General features: G+C 43.5%; 1 protein-coding gene across 15 annotated transcripts in view; it reads left to right on the top strand.

The window, feature by feature from the left end:
- Nucleotides 1-18,790, top strand: part of Deup1 (deuterosome assembly protein 1) — a 68,488-nt gene extending 49,698 nt beyond the window's left edge. For 9 of the 15 annotated variants that reach the window (XR_003947864.1, XM_006510159.3, XM_006510166.3 and 6 more), the window contains 3 exons: nucleotides 3,310-3,506; nucleotides 14,627-14,738; nucleotides 17,269-18,096. Coding sequence is in view for 14 of the 15 variants with exons in the window: in XM_006510159.3 (XP_006510222.1) it covers nucleotides 3,310-3,506; nucleotides 14,627-14,738; nucleotides 17,269-17,445 (486 nt within the window). In the remaining variant the exon portion in view is untranslated. Of the gene's footprint in view, nucleotides 1-3,309; nucleotides 3,507-14,626; nucleotides 14,739-17,268 lie in introns of all 15 variants that reach the window. The other 6 variants (NM_001373919.1, NM_181816.3, NM_001373917.1 and 3 more) reach the window with 2 other exon arrangements.
- The last annotated feature ends 1,610 nt before the right edge of the window (nucleotides 18,791-20,400 follow it).

The raw sequence follows: 20,400 nt of genomic DNA, 5'->3' as shown, positions 1-20,400 counted from the left end.
AGATAGGGTCTCATTACTTGTCCAAGGCTGCCCTTGAAATTCTATCTCAGCCTCCTGTGTGTCAGGGTTACAGACATAAAACTGTCATACCCAATTCTGGTTTTAGTTTCCTTTCTTCCTCTTGGTCTTGGATAATTGAACACATTCTCTTCCATTTGATTTAGCTATGACTCACATGTTCATCTTACCAGTGTGTGAAAGTAATGGCTTTGAGGGTTCTATTACTTGGATAAATTTTAACCTTTATCTTTATTTTGTTTGTATGATAGTTTGCATCTGTCCACAAGTGTGTCCCACAAGTGTGTCCCACAAGAGTGTAGTCTCTGTGCAGGTCAGGACAGAACATCAGGTTCCCTGGGGCTGGACTTGCAGATGATTATGAGCTATGGGTGCTGAGGATTGAAGCTGAGTCCTCTGGAAGACCAGCCAGGACTCTTACCTACTGAGACCTCTCTCCAGCCCCCTGCTTAATTTATTATTAGAGTTTATCAGTTTCTACTTGCTGGTTTATTTTACTTTGTTACAATTTTCAAATTTTATGAAATGAAGAAAACGATTATTCCTGTGTATTAGAATCCTGTAAGTATAAAATAAACCCCATAATCAGGTTACTTCAGCAATATTTAGAATAGATAAATATAAACTTAAATGATTAGAACTGAAACTTCACTCTAGGCAGAAAAAAAACAAAACAAAATATATACATTATTTTCAGCCTCCTAACATTTGTGATATTTGGATAATATTAAAATAGTACATGTTTTTTCTTTGCCTTTTTTTGGGGGGAACGGGTGCTGCATGTATGTCTGATTACCACATGCGCATATTGCTTGCAGAGACCAGAAGGGTGTCTGATTCCCTGGAACTGGAGTTAAGGATTAAGGATATTTATGAGTTGCCATGTCCACGCTGGGAACCAATCCTGGGGCTTCTGCAAGAGCAGCAAGTGCTCTTAACCAATAAGATATCACTCCAGCAGCCCCAGTACTTGAAATTGGCCCTGTCTAAATAAATGCAGATTTGAGAATGTTTCTGATTGCCTAATTCTGAAGCTCCTTGATTGCTTCCTTGGAGAAGAAAGTTTGACCAAAGATGCCGGTCACAGTGATGAGAAAGCCACTTTGTAGGCCACTGCCCCACAGGCAGTGGAGAAAGATTGGCTGGGTCAGCCACAGAATGTATGGCTAAATTTCCCCAGGTCTCAGTGAGATGCTTAGATGTCCTTCTGTGAGTCTTCACCCAGAAGCCAGACCTTTCTCTGCCTTTTCTAAGCTTCCATAGTATGCAATACTAATATGATGGTATGAATGATTATCAATATGCAGTTATTCACAGTGTGAGGAAGTTTTGAATGACTATGAATGTTATTCTATGTGGATGGTTCTCAATGCTTGGAAATTTAGGGAGTTCAAAAAAAAAATGTCTAAGCTCCAAACATTTAGTTTCCTAGGCCTCAAATCCCAAATGTTTGGAGCTTCAGAAGTGATGTGTTGCTTGAGCCAAGCATTTTATGCTAAGGTATTGCTCTTCTGATCCCAGAGAACTGGTTTGCCATCAGCCACAATGCATCTTGGGATGTTCAATACACAGGTCTGGAAGACAGAAGAGGGCAAGAGAGAACCAAATACAGCTTCCTTATGACTTGTTGTGTGAGAATAGAGTCTACTTTACAAAGCTTTATGAGAAGAACAGCGCATGCACACATGCGTACTTATGCACATACAAGCAAGCAAGCATACACACACACACATACACACACACACACACACACACACACACACACACACACACATGTCCTGGAAACTTCTACAGTGCCTAATTTAAAAAGCCTGAGAAATCTTTAAGCCTCTTGTTTAAACCATTCATTTTGTAATTTAAATATATTTCACTTTACATCCTCTGAGTGGGGCATTAATATATCAGGCAGCAGAACTCTACTATGAATCGACCCTGCTCCAAATGTGCAGTGCTGGCTCTGTCTCAACTGTAAGATCAACGCAGCAAAACGGTCCAGATTTCAACCCCTGTCCACAATAAGTTCAGCATGCAATTTGTTACATCAACCAGCAGTGGGGCATGAATATTTTAATCAATATGCAATTTGAATAATTGGAATAATTTATTATTTTACTGCCTTCTCTAGTTTTATAGCAAAACTAACTCAAAATATGCTAAAGAATTAAATGTGGAATAATGAAATCATAAAACAAATAGAAGAAAGTGAAAGTAAATATTTAATAGTTCTTTAAAAAGAAAATAAAATTGGGATGTGAGGCAAAGAGGAGGGGGCAAAGGAGAGTTGGTGCTTTTAAATTACAACAACAAAGTCCCTTCCTAGAGAAAACATGGCACATAACACAACTAAAACTTTAAAAATACCTTTAAAAAACCCCCATACTTTCTACCAACTGGAGATACTATGGATTTCTGTCTCTAGTATTAAAACATATTTTGATGTTAGTAAGAAACAACTCTTAAGTGGGAAAAGAGCCAAAGAATACAAGAAGCAGCTGAGACCACATAGTGTGAAGTTGCCAAAAAGATCATGGATACCCATTCAAGTTCAGCGATAAAGCCTGCCGTCACCAGCCATTGGCAAATCTGACAAATAGCAATATTAAATTTTGAGTGTAATAAAATAAGACCTTTAGGCTATTACTGATAGGAACTTATGAGATTCTTTTTAGGATTATTTTCAGTTTTATTTGTGTGTGTGTGTGTGTGTGTGTGTGTGTGTGTATGTGTGTGTTTATCGTATGTTCATATGCCCTTGGAGGCCAGAGAAGGGTGTCAAATCCCCTGAAGTCGGAATTACATTTAGTTGTGAGATGCCCATTGTGGGTGCTGGGAACTGAACTCTGGTCCTCTAGAAGAGATTGTCACCTCTGCGCCATCTCTCCAGTCCCGAATGCAAGAGAGCAATGTGGCACGGGGGTAGACTTCCCACTGAGGTCCTCAAAGACCTTCATTCAGTTTATCCTCCTGCTGTAAAGAACTTCCAGTGAAGGTCTGCGCGTGAGGAATTCACGGTTCTGTTGATGACTCTGAAACAGGCTATTGTCAAGAATAGGGGTAATTAAATAAACTTAACACCTCTTTAATGCAGCCATTAAAAAAGTATCTAAAATATATTTTAATTAATTTATTAATACTAGTAATTTATATCTAAAATCTTTAGGGGGAACAAAGAGTTCACAAAAAACGCTTCACCTGGTTCAAATGAAGGGTCTTGCCAACACAGGAATCTAGACACGGAAAATGAGTGTTCCATAAACGTCCACTCAGTGGGGGGTCTGTTTTACTCCCTAGGCTGTGGACTTAAGTAACAAGAAGCATTCACAGTGCACATCAATTAACAAGCTTGAATATGAGAACGAAAGACTCCGAAGCGATCTCGCCAAGCTCCATGGCAATGGAAAAGCAGCGTGGCCCAATCAGAGCAGCTATGGTGAAGCAGGGGCATACGTCTTCCAGAGCCAGCTGAAAACGGAGACCAGTGGAGACAGGTATGCAGCTTGGCCATAAAAAAACAGACATTTAGAAATCCCTTGGGGAAAATGTGTAAGGAATATAAAGTGACGACCTCTGCAGGTGTTTGTATTCTATGTGGTAGTGATAACACAGGAGTCTGGACACACTGTTTTGTAAAAAGTACAGGCTGGCAATTGCTGTCCAGAAATAACGGCGAGCCAGGTGCAGAGCCCCTGAGCTGGGTGCAGAGCCCCTGGGGATTTTTGTTTGCTACTCACTTCAGAACACTCATGCAAGAAGACATACCCTACAAATAAGTAATCTCATTTTTAACAGTATGAGAATGGGGGGGGGGGCAGAATTTACTCTGTTAGATCTGATGTTAAAGCAAAACAAAAAACACAAGGAGGTGTCACTTCTTTCTGCCCTTCCCTGATGCAGGTCCTTGCTGTTGTCACCTGCTGTGGTGACTCAGAGCTGGTCACATAAGCAAGGGCCCCATGGGCAGTGAGAGCAGTGAATAGAAGAACAGTAACTGCTGTCCACTTTACTCCCATGATCTCTAAAATGGGTCCACTCACAGCCAGAGTTGATGTGTTAATAACGAGCCACGCTAATTAACTTAATTTTAACGAAAGGTCTCTGGAGGCAAATCACTGCTTCCTCAAACCTACAAAGTGCTCTGCAAAGCAATTCTTTTTCCACAGAACTTCTCAGGTTTCTGAGAAGGGCTATGGTATGCTGGCTTGGCCAAACTTCTCTGGCATGAGCCTTTCATTTTTCATGATCATTAAGACGATCCAAACTTCACTGCAATTGAGGTCCAATCCCCAGAAACCCGAGATACTTAGCATGAACAACTAGCAATGTCTTCAGTTTTTTGTCTGTAGGGTGTTAGTGAGGATTGTATGAGAGAATCCATGTAGTATGTGTAGTTGTATGTGTGCTGGTCACTATCACTAATATTATTAGTAATGTTATACTTGCAATATTAACACCTTAATGATAATTCACGGTAGCTAAAATGCATATTTTGGTGACCAAGCTAATAGCTAACCCTGAAGTCTGAAGAAGGTAGTGCCAGAGTTCATCTTGGTAGCTAAGCAAAATCTATGGAACAGACCAAAATAGGGGGCAGGGAGTCTGTTCATTCTTTTTGTAAGATTGATTCATCCTATATATGTGACCACACTGTCACTCTTTTCAGGCACACCAGAAGAGGGCATCAGATCCCATTACAGATGGTTGTGAGCCACCTTGTGGTTGCTGGGACTTGAACTCAGGCCCTCTGGAAGAACAGTCAGTGCTCTCAACCACTGAGCCATCTCTCCAGCCCCCTCTCTGTTCAGTATTTTTAAGACTCTAGAGCAGTGTTCTCCCTTCACTATCTCAATCCTATGGTTACTAGAAGGATGGGTTCTTTTCAATTTTAGGTTTATTTTTGTGTATGTGTGTTTTGCCTGAGTATCTTTACGTGCTCCATGTGCACGCCTGATGTCCACAGAGGCCAGAAGTTAGGGATGGATTCCCTGAAACTAGAGCTCCACATGGTTGTGAAGTGCTGGGAACCAAACCCTGGTCTTCCGCAAGAGCAACAAATATTTCTAGAAATTGGAGACCCCTCTCTAATTCCAAAGATGGAGTCTAACAATTATAATGCTTCTTGACACTAACTACAAGTCTCTCCAAAGTGCTCAATTAATCTTCTCTAGAAAGGGGACAATGAGGGAAGGTCAAGGTGCTGTGGTGGGGATGCCTTGGTAAGGTAGTGGTGGTACTATAGTGAGGGCGCCAGGACATGGGTACTGTGCAGGAGGTGCCGTGGTGGGCATTCTGTGCAGGAGGAGCCGTGGTAGGCATACTGTGCAGGAGGGGCCGTGGTGGGCATACTGTGCAGGAGGGGCCGTGGTGGGCATTCTGTGCAGGAGGGGCCATGGTGGGCATTCTGTGCAGGAGGGGCCATGGTGGGCATTCTGTGCAGGAGGGGCCGTGGTGGGCATACTGTGCAGGAGGGGCCGTGGTGGGCATTCTGTGCAGGAGGTGCTGTGGTGGGCATTCTGTGCAGGAGGGGCCGTGGTGGGCATACTGTGGTAGGTGCCATGGTGGGCATATTGTTGTGGGTGCCATGGTAGGTCGTAGCTGGGAGTGCCACAGTGAGAGTGATGTCCTAGTGGAGGTGTCCTAGTGGGGATGCCATGATGGAGGTGCCATGGTAAGAGTAATGTCACGTGGCTGTCATGGTGGGGTGCCACTGTGGATATTTCACTGTGGTAGCTATGTGGTGCAGGGGTCAGAGTGGGAGTCTTGTGGTTGGAGAGCCATGGAGGGAGTGTCATTGTGGTGTCCTGCTGGGCACCTGGAGTCTTCAGAGTAAGCACTCTGGGGAAATGAAGAGGCCCTGGCCACAGTCAAAGCCATCGGATGGCTGAACATCACTCAGTAGGACTGGGAACCTGCTCTAAGGGGTCATTTTCTAATCCAGAATAAGAACCCCACAAAGTGCTTCACTACTTTCAGTCTCCATAAAACAAGGCACAGCCCTGAAGATGCCAGGTCGGGTTGTGTGGCTGCTGGCTGATGTCAGGGAGTCACTGAGGGCTCTGGGCTCCCACCTCTCTCCTCGCTCTCTGGAGCACCTCTGGAAGCCTCAGGTGAAGAACACTACCATTACACTGCAGTCTGTTAGTTCAGAAATATTTTTCTTGGCCCTTCACCTTCCTTTGTCGGGCAGTCTAGCATGTATTAAAAGTGCCCAACAAGCCGGGTGGTGGTGGTGTATACCTTTAATCCTAGCACTTGGGGGACAGAGGCAGGCTGATTTCTGAGTTCGAGGCCAGCCTGGTCTACAGAATGAGTTCCAGGTCAGCCAGGGCTAATCCTGTCTCAAAAAAAAAAAAAGTGCCCGACAAACCCAAAGCAGTGGGGACAGAGGCAGGAAGCGGTAAAAGGCTCAGTGGGAGACTATCTTAATAAGCAGCCTGGAAAAATGTTCCCACTGCAAAGCTGTGCTCCGCCAGTTCTGTTTGCTGAAAGTTTCCTTAAATTTGTTTTAACGCTTTGTCTGATTTCAGTGTTCTTCGGTGACCTGGTTTTGAAAAGAAACAGCATTTCAAATGTCCTGAATAAATTATTGCCATGTAAAACCCACAATGGGGAAAAGCTGTTGCGATGTGGGGACACTTTGAGCTCAGCAGTGAAAGTGGAAAGCAGGTAGCTCCCTGCTGATGCCAGGAAAGTGGAAAGAGGAAGGCTCCCTTTCAGCCTGGCTCAGGGAGTCAACTAGCAAAAGTTATATGTACATATGTGTGCATGTGCATGCATGTATGTGTGTATGCACACATGTATGCACATGTATACACATATATGCATACATGTGTAGCATATATATGTGCATATATGTATATGAATGTGTGGTATGTGTATGTTGTGGTATATATGTATCTGTATGTGTGAGCATGAATGTATATGTATGCATGTATATATATATTCATATATATATGTGTGTGTGTATGTGAGCAAGTATGTATGTGTCTGTATGTATCTGTGTGCATGTGTGTATATATGTATATATAGTTTATATGTGTATATGTATGTTGTGGGTCTGTGCATGTAGGATATATCCATATATTTGTCAGGCATAAGTTAATCAGAAAATACCCATCATCTTTACATATCAATGGGTTAAACTATTTGGAGAAGAAAAAATAAAATTACTCCACAAAGCCTCAAGGTCACAGTCTGTGAAATTACCCCTTGTGATGGAGGAACACCTAAGAAGTCAGTGAGTTACACAACCTGTTAGCTATTCCTCCCCTTCCGTGTCTTTCACCCTCTCTGAAGGGACCTCTTAGTGTCACTCACTCAGTGTCTAGAATAATAATATATCATCACTTTAAAAAGTTTATGAGACATGATGGGGTTTGGTTAAGATGCTCTGAATGGTGTTCTTAAAAGATAGTGCTTTGAAGTTGCAAGGTAATTTACAAGCTGATTTAGAGTACTGGGACCCAGAACTATTAATATATAACTAATTTTAATGACAAACTAATATTGTAATAAATGGATATATCCATATATTTGTCAGGCATAAGTTAATCAGAAAATACCCATCTTGTCTTTATATGAGAATATACACTTAAAAGTGAAGCCACAGGGGCTGGAGAGATGGCTCAGTGGTTAATAGCACTGACTACTCTTCCAGAGGACCTGAATTAGTCAGGGTTTTACTGCTGTGAACAGACACCATGACCAAGGCAAGTCTTATAAAAAACAACATTTAATTGGGGCTGGCTTACAGGTTCAGAGGTTCAGTCCATTATCATCAAGGTGGGAGCATAACAGTATCCAGACAGGCATGGTGTAGGAGGAGCTGAGAGTTCTATGTCTTCATCCAAAGGCTGCTAGTAGAAGACTGACCTCCAGGCAACTAGGGTGAAGATCTTATACCCACACCCACAGTGACACACCCATTCCAACCAGGTCACACCTATTCCAACAAGGCCACACCTTCAGATGGTGCCACTCACTGGTCCAAGGATATACAAACCATCACATTCCACTCCCTGGCCTCCATAGACTTGTTCAAAAACATGAGTCTATGGGGGCCATACTTAAACATAGCATAATGCAAAATGCATTTAGTCCAACTTTCAAAGTCCTCATAGTCTATAGCAGTCACAACAATGTTAAAAGTCCAAAGTTCAAGGTCTCTTCTGAGATTCATTCAACTTAATTAACTGTAATCCCCAAAGCAAGGCAGGAAACCAGCTGGGCAAACTCCAAACTCTGCATCTCCATGGATGATGTCAAAGCGGTCTTCAGATCTCTACTCCTTTTTCATCTTTGTTGACTGCAACAAACTGCTTTCTCCTGGGCTGCTTCCACTCCCTGTTAGCAGCTTTCCTCAGCATGTATCCCATGGCTCTAACATCTTTGAGTCTCCAAGGCAATTTCAATGTTACAGCTTCTTGTTTCAGTGTCTGGGATTCCACTTGATCTTTTGGACTCCTCCTAAGGGCTGGCATCACTTCTCCAGCTCTGCCCTCTGTAACACTCTATGCTCAGGTTGATCCACTCCACTATGGCTGCTGTTCTCGGTGATCATTCCATGGTACTGACATCTCCAATACACTGGGGTGTTCCACTCCAACTAGGCTTCACCAATAGCCTCTCATAGGCTCTCTTCAGGGTGCCAAGCCTCAAATCCTTTGCATGACCCCTTCAGTCCTGGGCCATCAACTACAGCTGAGGCTTCACCTTCTCCAATGGCCTTCCCTGGCCTCTCACAGTGCTAAGCCTCAACTTCTCTCCATGATCCCTTCATTCCTTCACAGGCAGTACCACCTGAGTGACTCTTAAACAAAACCAAGTCCAGCCGCAGCATGAGGTACAACCTTGGGTATCTCTGGAACACAGCTTCTTTGTGCTCCCAGAAAACACTTTCCAGAAGATTTCACCTCAGTGATGCTGGTCTCTTCTTAATCACTGCTAATTCCTTAGCTCCAGCTACCAGCATCAATTTTCCCAGTAGTTCCTTCCATTCTTAACTCTAGAGCCAGAGCCACATGGCTGAAGCTGCCGAGTTCTGCTGCTTACAGGATCTAGAACATGATCCCCTGTACTATTACATTATCACTAGCTTTATGTTTTCTAAATCCTTCACTGCCTAAGCTTGGCTATCCTGGTTCTTGCTCTGTAGATTGACCTTGAATGCAGAGATCAGCATGCCTGTCTCATGGGATTAAAGGTGTGTACCACCATGCCTGGATCTAATTCAGCTGAGTAGAATCTTGCCCCAAGGTCCCACTCCCTTAATCTGTTATCTCCTAGAACACAAGATTTTCTCCATTTCACTTCCTGGTATGCCTTTAATACTCGAACCATATATTTTATATTTTTCCTTTCTAAGCTTGCTATGCTTGTTCAAACTTCTCTTCATAAGACTTAACCAGAGAACAAAGTCTCTGCTGGGCTTTTTTGAAACTTCCTTTGACAATGCAATTAATCTGAGTCTCTTCACCTTAGCCTCAGGCAGACTTTTCAAACAAGAGCAAAAAGTAGCCACATTCTTCACCAAAATACCACAAAAACAGTCTTCATGCCACATTCTGAAATTCTTCTCCTTTGAAATCTCTTGGGCCAGGTCAATACAGTTCAAATCACTCCCAGTAACAAAGTCTTCCATATTCCTACTAGGATGACCCATTAAGCCCCATTCAAAGCATTCCACTGCTTTCCAAATCCAAAGTCCCCAAATCCACATTCTTTCAAATAAAAGCATGGTCAGGCCTATCACAGCAATACCCCACTCCTAGTACCAACTTCTGTATTAGTCAGGGTTTTACTGCTTTGAACAGACACCATGACCAAGGCAAGTCTTATAAAAAACAACATTTATAGGTTCAGAGGTTCAGTCCATTATCATCAAGGTGGGAGCATGGCAGTATCCAGGCAGGCATGGTGTAGGAGGAGCTGAGAGTTCTATGTCTTCATCCAAAGGCTGCTAGTAGAAGACTGACCTCCAGGCAAGTAGGGTGAGGATCTTATACCCACACCCACAGTGACACACCCATTCCAACCAGGTCACACCTAGTCCAACAAGGTCACACCTTCAGATGGTGCCACTCGCTGGTCCAAGGATATACAAACCATCACAGGACCTGAGCTCAGTTCCCAGAACCATTTCAGGTGGCTCACAACCTCCTGTAACTCCAGTTCCGGGGATTTGACTCCCTCTGACCTACACTAGCATCTGCATACATATAGGGCACATTAACCCATGTGGGTGCACACACAAATAGCACATAAAAATAAATCTTTTAAAAAGTCAATCCATGGTTTAAATTCTTATATCATGAACTGAGAAGAGACTAGTAACTGGAAACATTAGTCATTAAGATGGCTTCGTGTATAGCTAATACATTGTTTAACAGGAAAAACCCACAAAATTAACAGGTTTGCCATTACTGCTTGCTAGGTCCCTTATCAAGGGACACATCTAGAAGCCAAAAATAAGTTATGAAAACTCTATACTGTGGTATTAGCCAATAAGGAGTCAATCAGAGCAGACCAAACAAAGGTTCCAGGCCAGGAGACCGTGCAGGTCACAGAATGGGGAGCTTCTGCAGACTCTGAGAAGACAAGGCTGGAAGGAGGTCACTAACAATTGGGGTGGGGGTTCTCATCCCTGGCTAGGAAATCATCCCCTAGTCCAGGAGAAGGACCTGGAGAAGAGACAGAGGCACATGTGTGAGGCCGTGCAAAGTGCAGTCAGGACCTCACACTCCATAAGGAGTTCTGCCTCCCCTCCAAGCAGACGAGCCTGCCATACTTAGTGGCCCAGAGCAGGGCCCATGGGAAAGCTAATTGAACAGTTTGACTGTGGATATTAAAAGCCTTCTGCAGTAATTTTGAAGCCCACTTTATATTGATACATGCAGCATTTTGTGCAAGGTGGTTTTATGAAGTATTTGAATAGCTATGTTCTAGAAGAGCTTCCAGCCATAAAGATGATTTCAGCCAAGGCACTTTACTTCATAATGTAGTCTTTTCCTTCAATCTCAAGATTTTATTGATCTTATAATATAAAAAATATTCCTACATAAATCTTAGTAATTATTTCCATAAAGCCATCTCTGCATTCACAGCAAAATGGATAATTGGGATAATTATTTAGATAATTTAGAACAAATAATACTTTCTATAAAATTTCTGCACAGTTGAGATTACACACATACACACATATACATACATATATAAATACACATGCACACACGAACACACATACACAAACACACACATATACACATACACGTACATATAATGTTTCTCAGATCACCTCTGTAATTGTCTTGTTTTTCCACCCTGAAGTGTCGACACTAGGCACGGGCCAGAGATTCTATGAGAATGCATTATGCAATGGATACAGCTCAGTTTGAACTGTGAGATGTTTCATCTATTGTTCATATCATAAACTATAGTATTTCCATTTAATTTGCTGTTCTGTTTCCATGGTAATTATGGTGTGAAATAATGGGGAGAAAGATTTATTTCAAGATAAGTAAAACAGAGAAACACATTGTGTTTGTTCCTCTGAGCTGATCTGCAGAGGCCTAGCACGGTGTTTAGTGCCATTTGTATGCACAGGCTGCAAGTCTGCGTAAGAGGCAAGTCTATGTGGACCAGGCTTTGGATGAGAACAGAAAACCACAGTGTGGGGTTTTCAATTGTTTCAAAGCACAGCTTTGAAAATGGTTAGCACCTGTGGAAAACCTGGGCATATTAATAAAGATAAAGAGCTTTCAAACAGATTTTTATGTTTTCAAGGTCCTTGATGATTTCATTAAACCCCTGGGTGTGGTGGTCTTTGGTCAGATTTTACGAGATGTCATTTTGTTTCATTATTCAATTATCAGCCCAATGTTTGTTTGTTTTTTACTTACATTTCCCACCCAGTATTTTAGCACAATTGACAAATTCCATCGTGTTTTTCATCCTTACTGTGGGTTTCAGGTTCAGAAAAGCTTGAGCTTGTATTCAAAGACACAAGCTATCTATTCTCACTTCTCGAGTAAACAACTGTTTGTAGGGCTGAGCATTTGGTATGGATAAACATTGGTGTTTCTGGAAGATTACCTCTCCCTTCAGACTCCCTTGGTTGCCTGTAGCTCCCTGTAGAGTTGAAACACCATGGCCTTTCTCCATCCACTCTGGCAAGTCCACTGGTGTCTCCCTTGCTCTGCTCACATCTGGGCAGTCATGGTGGGGAGACTATGGGTGTAGTTACCATTCCTAGGAGACAGTCTCACAGCAAACACCATCCCCTGGCTCTCCCAGGCTTTCTGCTCTGTCTTCTGCAATGTTCCCTGAGCCTTAAGTATGCCAGCTTTATTGTAGATATATCTACTGGGAACGGGCTCCACAACTCTACATTTTGTAGGTATGGTTTTCTGTAATGGCTTTTGTTTGTTGCAAACAGAAGTGTCCTTCCTGAGGAGTGACAACTGTCATATATAGTTAGGGACTATGCTGATTTAGTAAAAATTGTCAATTCTCCTCCAAGATGCATGTCTTGACTAGTCCTGGGGAGTTGCTAGATTTCTAGCACATGCATGATTACCCTCTTGAGTGGGTCTTAAGTCCAATTAGAGAGCTGTTGGTTATCACTAACTTGTTGATGTGGTTCATTGGTGTCATAGATGTGTAAAGCTGCCGACTGCTTCCCTACTTTGGAATCTAAAGTAACATTAGACAGACTGAGCCGTTTATCTTGAGGAATATATAAAGATATACATATATGCATGCAATAATTAATGAAAAAAAGAGGCCATGAATTGTAAAGAGAGTAAGGAGGGTTTAAGGAGTGTACTGGCTAGTTTTGTTTCAACTTGAAACAGCTGGAATTATCACAGAAAAAGGAGCTTCAGTTGAGGAAATGCCTCCATGAGATCCAACTGTAAGGCATTTTCTCAATTAGTGATCAAGGGGGAAAGGCCCCTTGTGGGTGGGACTATCTCTGGGCTGGTAATCTTGGTTCTATAAGAGAGCAGGCTGATCAGGCCAGGAGAAGCAAGCCAGTAAGAAACATCTCTCCATGGCCTCTGCATCAGCTCCTGCTTCCTGACCTGCTTGAGTTCCAGTCCTGACTTCCTTGGTGATGAACAGCAGTATGAAAGTGTAAGCCGAATAAACCCTTTCCTCCCCAACTTGCTTCTTGGTCATGATGTTTGTGCAGGAATAGAAACCCTGACTAAGACAAGGAGGGCTTTAAGGGTGTATAGAAGGGTTTGGGGAGAGAAAAGAAGGAAATGGTGTAGTTATGTTGTAATCTCAAAAGTAAAAGAAAATTGTATAATTAAAATAAATGAAGTGCACCTGGTGACTCAAAGGCATATAATCCCACACTCAGTGGTGCTAGGGTGTCAGGAGAAGACAGAAGCACTAGGACAAAGGGACTTCAAGTTCAAGAACAGTTGGAGACCCTATCTCAAATAAGACACAAATAGAGCTAGGGTATAGCCTGTGGTAAGGCACTTTGCCAATATTCTTTGCAGAAACCTGGGCTCAATTTCCCAGTACCAGAAAGAAAAAAGAAGCAAATGACTGGATAACTAATTTAACTTTACATTTTAGTTTCCTCATCTGTGGTAATATCCACTTGTGCTTTTTTTGAAGATCAAACGAGGAATCAAGATGACACCTTATCCTTACTGGGTATCTGGCCTGCAGCAGGCACTGTGCTCTAGCTGTTTTACATGCAGGAACCCTCCCCCTCTTCTGAGAGCCCTTTCCATAAGCGAGAGGGAAAGGCAGCGAGCTCAGTCAGAGGAAGTGTGTGAGAGTCTGGAAGGGCGTGAGTGGGAATCAGGCTGTAAGCTAGGGAATCCAGAGGAGCTGGTAATACAGTGACACAGTGCCCCATCCACAAAGCATGTCTTGCTATGAGCGCCTATAAACACAGCAGAGAGCCTTAAACGCTCTCCTTAAAACTGCCCTCGGCAGTGCTGGTCTGTCTGTCCAATGTGCCTCAGTTATTTAAGTGGCCTGGAAACACAAAAGCCCCACACAGAATTAGGAAGGCTGAGGCTACCTAGCAACCATTGTGCTTTCTGCTTCTTCATTCTACATTTCAAGCTTTTAAAGTAAATTTGAGATTATTCAGAAAGACCATTTATTTGCAAAGAAATACCCAGACAAACTCAATTATTTGATTGGTTCTCCCTGGTTGAACAACAGGGAAATCAAAGCCTTCAGCTACAAGAAGCAGCATGGCCTTCGGTGGATGGTTTGAACAAGAGTGGCTCCCATAGCCTTGTATATTGGAATACTTGGTCCCAAGTTTGTGAAACTGTTTGGAAAGGATTTGGAGGTGTGGCCTTGCTGGAGGAGGTGTGTCCCTGGGGGCAGGCTTTGAGGCTTCAATAGACTCAGGCCATGCATTCCCAGTTAGCTCTCTGCTTTGTGGTTATGGACAAGATGTGAGCTCTCAGCTGTCCTTTCGCTCCACCATTGTGAATTCTAACCCTTTGAAACCATAAGTGAAATTAAATACTTTCTTTCCCAAGTTGTTTTGGCCATGGTGTTTTATCACAGCAATAGGAAAAAAGGAAACTAAGACACTTAGGCAGGGCGCTGATATCCACTTCTTCTCTTTTAGAATTAGCCAAGACTGCGAGCTGAACAGAAGCCCCACACCCTTGTCGCCTTTGCCATTTCAGACCAAAGAAATGGCAAGCCCATTGGTTGGTGACAATGAAGTCCTCGCTCTGGTAAGTTCCTGAAAGGTGATTTTTCCCTTTAAAGGTGGATTAATTAATCCTGTGTCTAATATAGAAAAGGATGGTTAGATTAAAATGTCACTTCTTTTTGTTTTGGTTGTTGCTGTCTTGAGGCAGGGTCTTAACTATATAGGCTTCTCATAACTCACAATGTAGACCAGGCTATCTCAGTGATCCACTTGCCTCAGCCTCCAGTGCGCTAGAATTAGACACGTGCAGAACCATTTCTGAAGTAAGACTATAGGTCGTTTTACCACACCTATCTCGAACAGAAAGAGAACTTGAGACCCCATCATGAATTAATAGCTGTACCTTTTAGGTTTTTGTTTCCAGTATCTTAGGGACAGGATCCCATTCTAGCCGAAGCTAGAATTCAGGCTGGCTTTGAACTTGAAGCAGTCCTCCCAAGTCAGGTTCTCAAGTGTTAGGATGGCAGGCATGAGCCAACAAACCCAGATACATTTTATACATGACCACATACCTGGTCATCCCACAGAGCATCAAGATGAGTCCTAAGTCCCTGAGCTGAAAGAGTTTAGCCAGGAATGCAGACCACTTCCAGTGCAGAGAAAACCCTCCCCTCTCCACAGTGCGTGGGACCCTGTGAAGTCTAGAAGCCACAGTGTTCTTGAGGGGTGGCACATCTCCTGGGCTCAGGTGGCCTGAGAGTCAACAGAAGGTACCTACGTAGCTCTCAGTGAGAGACCCACTCTGCTATTAGACCCATTTGTAATATCCTCTGGGGTTGCCAAGGACATAAGATGGGGCAGGTAACATTGTGTGCCTGCTAGATGCTCTGTGTCATCCTCAGTCAGCAGCAGGAGCGAGAGTGCACAGCCTCACTCTGGGCTTAAACTTCTGCAGCACCACCTCCCCCCGAGGCTTAGGAAATGGACACGGTATTCTCTCCACAGGATTTACCACTCGCCTCACCTCGGTGGCAGGATTTCTGACCTATCCTGAACCCACTATGGAACCCCACGCCCCTTTGTTCTAGGCCTGCCAGCCTTCTGTGCTGCCCAGTGATAGCATCAGGTCATTCTATCCAAGAACACAGAACTTTTGTGCATGTTAACTTGTACTCTACATGGACACCACACAACCTGATAACATGTCAAGGCCCTGGGTCTTGTGTGGGGCTTTGTTTTACCCTCTAAAGTAGATGCATATTTTCAAGCCTTGAGTTCATGGGCTTTACTAACCTGATGTTAGTCCACGGGAATGATCTTTTGAGTGTCCGTATGGACAACGGCCTATGGAATTCACTGTGACACACAATCAGCCCAGGATGGGAATGTGGTGTCAACAGTGTCTAACCCACACGTGGGCGGCTGCTTCTGATCCTCTTTGCCCTATGTTTGCAGGGCAAACACACTGGGCTCAGGGTGTTTGCAGACACTGCATGTTCCAGGCTGTTTCCTCAGGTTTGGGAGGAGAGGCTGCAGCCAGTGCAGAAGTACAGTTGGGATTTAACACTTGGATAAGGCTGCTCTGCCGACACCTGCTATGATCACGAGTTTTTATGTATTGATGAACTAAAGTTCTAACCAAGTTCACTTCCATAGGGCTTCATTCTTCCTAACAAACAAAAGTAAACGACAACAAAGGCAGCCTAGTGCATTGGTGCATACCTGGAAACCAGCTAGCACTACTGTGGTTAAAATAGGATGATCAGGAACTCAAAGTCATCCTCACCTACCTGTCAGCCTGGGCCACATGAAACACTGTCTCAGAGACTAGTGAGGAGGAAAAACAACAGAAAAAAGAACTGGAAAATTAAAAGATAATTTAAAAATAATTCTCTATTTTAAAAATAAAACTAATATTGTCCTTTGTTCCATAACATTTTCCTTCTTGCTTAAATATACACTAAACATGTCACAAGCTGTGACATTCCCCCACAGCTCTCAGCCAGGCACACTGGACATCACTCAGATTTCTTCCTCTAAGCCTGACTCGTGAGGAAGAACTGAAGTCACACACACACACACACACACACACACACAGAGAGACACACACACACATGCACACACACATGCACACACGCACAGGCACACAGGCAAGCAGCTACCTCCACCAGGATTTCCTCAGCCAGCCTCCTCCCTGACAACTCTCCTAAGCGTTCAGGCCCCTCATCAAACCTATCCTGATTTCTGTTTCCTCATGAGCCATCTTTATGCAATCTGCTGCATCTTCACTTCAGATTTGGGACCTGCCGTGTTCTGGAATGCTGGCTTGTAAGTCAACAAAGTGTGTTCTGCTGGGATCTCTGGTCCTTACATCCACCTGCATTTGTAGCTGGTCACTGCAGTTTTCTTTTCTAGAGATCTTTAACGGGTTGGTGCTGAGATGTCTTAAATCCTTGAGAGTTTCAGTAACATGGACTATGTTACAAGAGGAAGAGGGCTCTGTCCAAAACTCAGTATTTCATTAAGCTGCAGAGTTGACTGTCAGAGAAATGCATGCGTCCAGCTGTAGTGCTCTGCACTGGTCTAGCCTCACTTACCTCTCCTCTCTCCAGTCTCCACCAGATATATCCTTCCGGGCTTCCCTAGCTGCACAGCACTTCCTGATGGAGGAAGAGAGGCGGGCCAAGGAGCTTGAGAAGCTGCTCAACACACACATCGATGAGCTGCAGAGACACACCGAGTTCACGCTTAACAAATACACCAAACTCAAGCAGAGTAGACACATATGAGCTTTGCACCTTTTCTGTTTGCTTCCTCTCCAGGAGAAAAAGAAAAGCTTCCGAGAAACACTTGCAAAGCGGACTCATAAAACCGAGAAATCTGGCTTAGTTTCCACAAGTAAATCACTTCTGTAAGGCAGCTAGAAAACTAGGATTTTGTTCTATAAAGCTGATTCTGTTTCTGCAGTCCACATACTAATTGTTCTGTTAGGATAGCATAAACATGCATAGCCCCAAAGGGCTTCTTTCCTGTCTAAGGAATGGCTTGGGATTATAACAGAATTATTTCTGACTTTAATCATGTATGCTAAGGTCCCATTGCCTGCGTATCAGGCAGCAAGAGAGGGAAGTGCTCACCTCCCAATGTGAGGAAGCTGAGTGCAGCCAGTCTGTGCTGGGCACAAAACCCAAGGACTTCTAAAGTGGGAGGACTATGCAGACACCTAAGATTTGTTTCAGAAGCAAACGGAATGTCTTTGCTGCTTTTACATTCTCTTTTGTAATATTCTTCCTTAACACCAAGGACTTTGTGCAGTGTGCACAGTAACCGTCACTGTGCCAGAGTCATGCTGCCACTGAGACACAGCAGATGCACAGCTTCATGCTGCCTCCGTCTGTTTCACCACTGTTTGTGATACAATAAAGGAATGCAAAACTCAATTGCTTTGCAAGAGTGTCCAGTTTCTACAGAAGTAATAGCAAGATGATGAACAATGAAATTCACATAACAAATACACAAGGATGATAAGCCAATACCCTGAATACACACAGAGACAAGAGACACTTGCTATATAGTATGCATGTATGCCCAACACACACACACACACACACACACACACACACACACACACACACACACACCACATATCAGCACCATTTAAAGTTAGGCATTTGATATCAGCAAAGCTAGTGTGTTAGGGGTCAGCATGGTGCCTCACTGAGAAAGAGGGCTTGCTGCTCAATCACGAAGACCTGAGTTCAGGTCCAGGCAACCATGTGAAGAGACAGAACATGGCGATACATACCTGTAAGCCTCATGCTATGTGTGCAGAGACAGGAAAATCACTGGGGCTTGCTGGCTGCCAACCTAGCTCCAGGTTCAATGAGAGACCCTTTCTCAGGAAAGGAATGTGAAGAATGGCAGAGCAGAACACCTGAAATCACCCTCTGGCCTCTGCTTGCACCCACAGGTAAACACGTCTTCATATGCATACACTTGAAAACCAGTAAAAAAATAAAAGTACCCTGTAGTAAGCAGGATAGAAGCAAACATGTGGATTTCTGACTCTTGGCTCTCACTATAATGGCATTTCCTGTAAGCAGGCAGATGGGAAATAAAGATACATTCAAAACATCAGAGGAGTTCCATGCCTTTAATGTGCCCACAAAAGCCCCTTGTGAGGAAAACCATAGTATGTGTGGTACCTTTACATTATGGACTAGGTTCTAGCCTGGGCACAATAAAAATAAAACACTGCTTTAAGCCTTGAGGTTGATCCTGCACTGTTGTGGATTTGGCTTATTGCTTGTATTATGTTAATTGGGTTCCTGAAATTACCGGAATTTCCATGTCTGCATGTAGGATGCTGAGGGTCCTGCCTCCAGCTGGGCTTTGATTGGTAAATAAAGTTGCCAGCGGTTAATGGCGGGGCAGGGAGAAAGAGGTGAGACTTTTAGGATTCCCAGGCAAGAAATACAGGAGGAGGAGGAGGGCACCATATGGGGATGGGGGTGGGGTGGGGAGGGTAAGGTCCAGGCCTGAGAAGTGCAGGACAGAGAGACAAAGAGACTGCCAATGTGTAAGAGTCAGGGATCAGGGCCCAGGAAGGCTGTAGGCCTGTGTCCAAGGTAGCAAAGATGGAATATAGATTTTAATAAGTAATAATTCAAGAGTATTGTAGGGGAGGTGTTAGCAATGTAAGTTTGGGAGTGGCTCAACCATTGAGTTGTCTAAGGCATATTAAAATAGAAGACTGTGAGTGTGTGTGTGTCTTGCATTTGAGAATCCAGAGCATTGGGGTGGGTAGCAAGGAATGTGTTGGCTGCCAAGGGAATTAGAGTGGATTAATGGATTAAGCAACTACAACAGTATTGCACTGCACCACAAAAATAAAAAGGACCAAAACTCCAGGGCTGGAAAGATAGCTCAGTGGTTAAGAGCACTGACTGCTCTTCCAAAGGTCCTGAGTTCAATTTCCCAAAACCATGTAGTGGCTCATGATGCCCTCATGTCCTGTAGGCATATATGCAAACAGAGCACTCACATACATACATACATACATACATACATACTTTAAAAAAAAAAAAGGACTGAAACTCCAAGCACATAGAGGAAAAAAGCTTGTGAGTGTTACCATTAGAAGATGGGAAGAAAGGTTTGTTTAGCAATGGAGCCTATGGCGAAACCACCCCAAACCCATCTGATCTCATCTACATCTTGTACATACATCCCAAAACCAAATAGAAATTATTAGAATTCACTATTTCCTAAGCCCTGGACCACTTGAGTCTCCTCAGGGAGACTTCATAGATGAACCTTGCTGGCTGAAATCAAGACCTCTAGGACACAGCATTCTTAGACCTTAGAGAAGAACAGGGAAGAGTTTCTCTTCAGGACCAGGTGTCTCCATGCACGGATTTATCAATCCAAGAGCAAGCTTGCTTTAAATTGCCCCTTCAGCACTCCACCTTTTTTCAGTTTTCAGTCTGTTGATTTTTTTTCTTAGCAAGAGGGAAAAAAAAGTAACAAAATAATTATGGGGCTGGAAAGATGGTTCAGCAGTTAGAGTATTTTCTGCACAAGGCTGATAACCAGAATTTAATTCCTGGAACCACAGAGAGGTGGATGGAGAGAACAGACTCCACAAAGGAGTCCCCTGACCTCCACAGGCAGGCTGTGACATGGGCAAGCCTGTAAGCACACACAGACAATAGATAATTCTTTTTTTAAAAAAAATTAAGCTT

The sequence above is a fragment of the Mus musculus genome, chromosome 9 (genome assembly GCF_000001635.26).
Source record: "Mus musculus strain C57BL/6J chromosome 9, GRCm38.p6 C57BL/6J".
Taxonomy (NCBI): Eukaryota; Metazoa; Chordata; class Mammalia; order Rodentia; family Muridae; genus Mus; species Mus musculus.
This window is presented reverse-complemented; position numbering and strand designations above follow the sequence as displayed.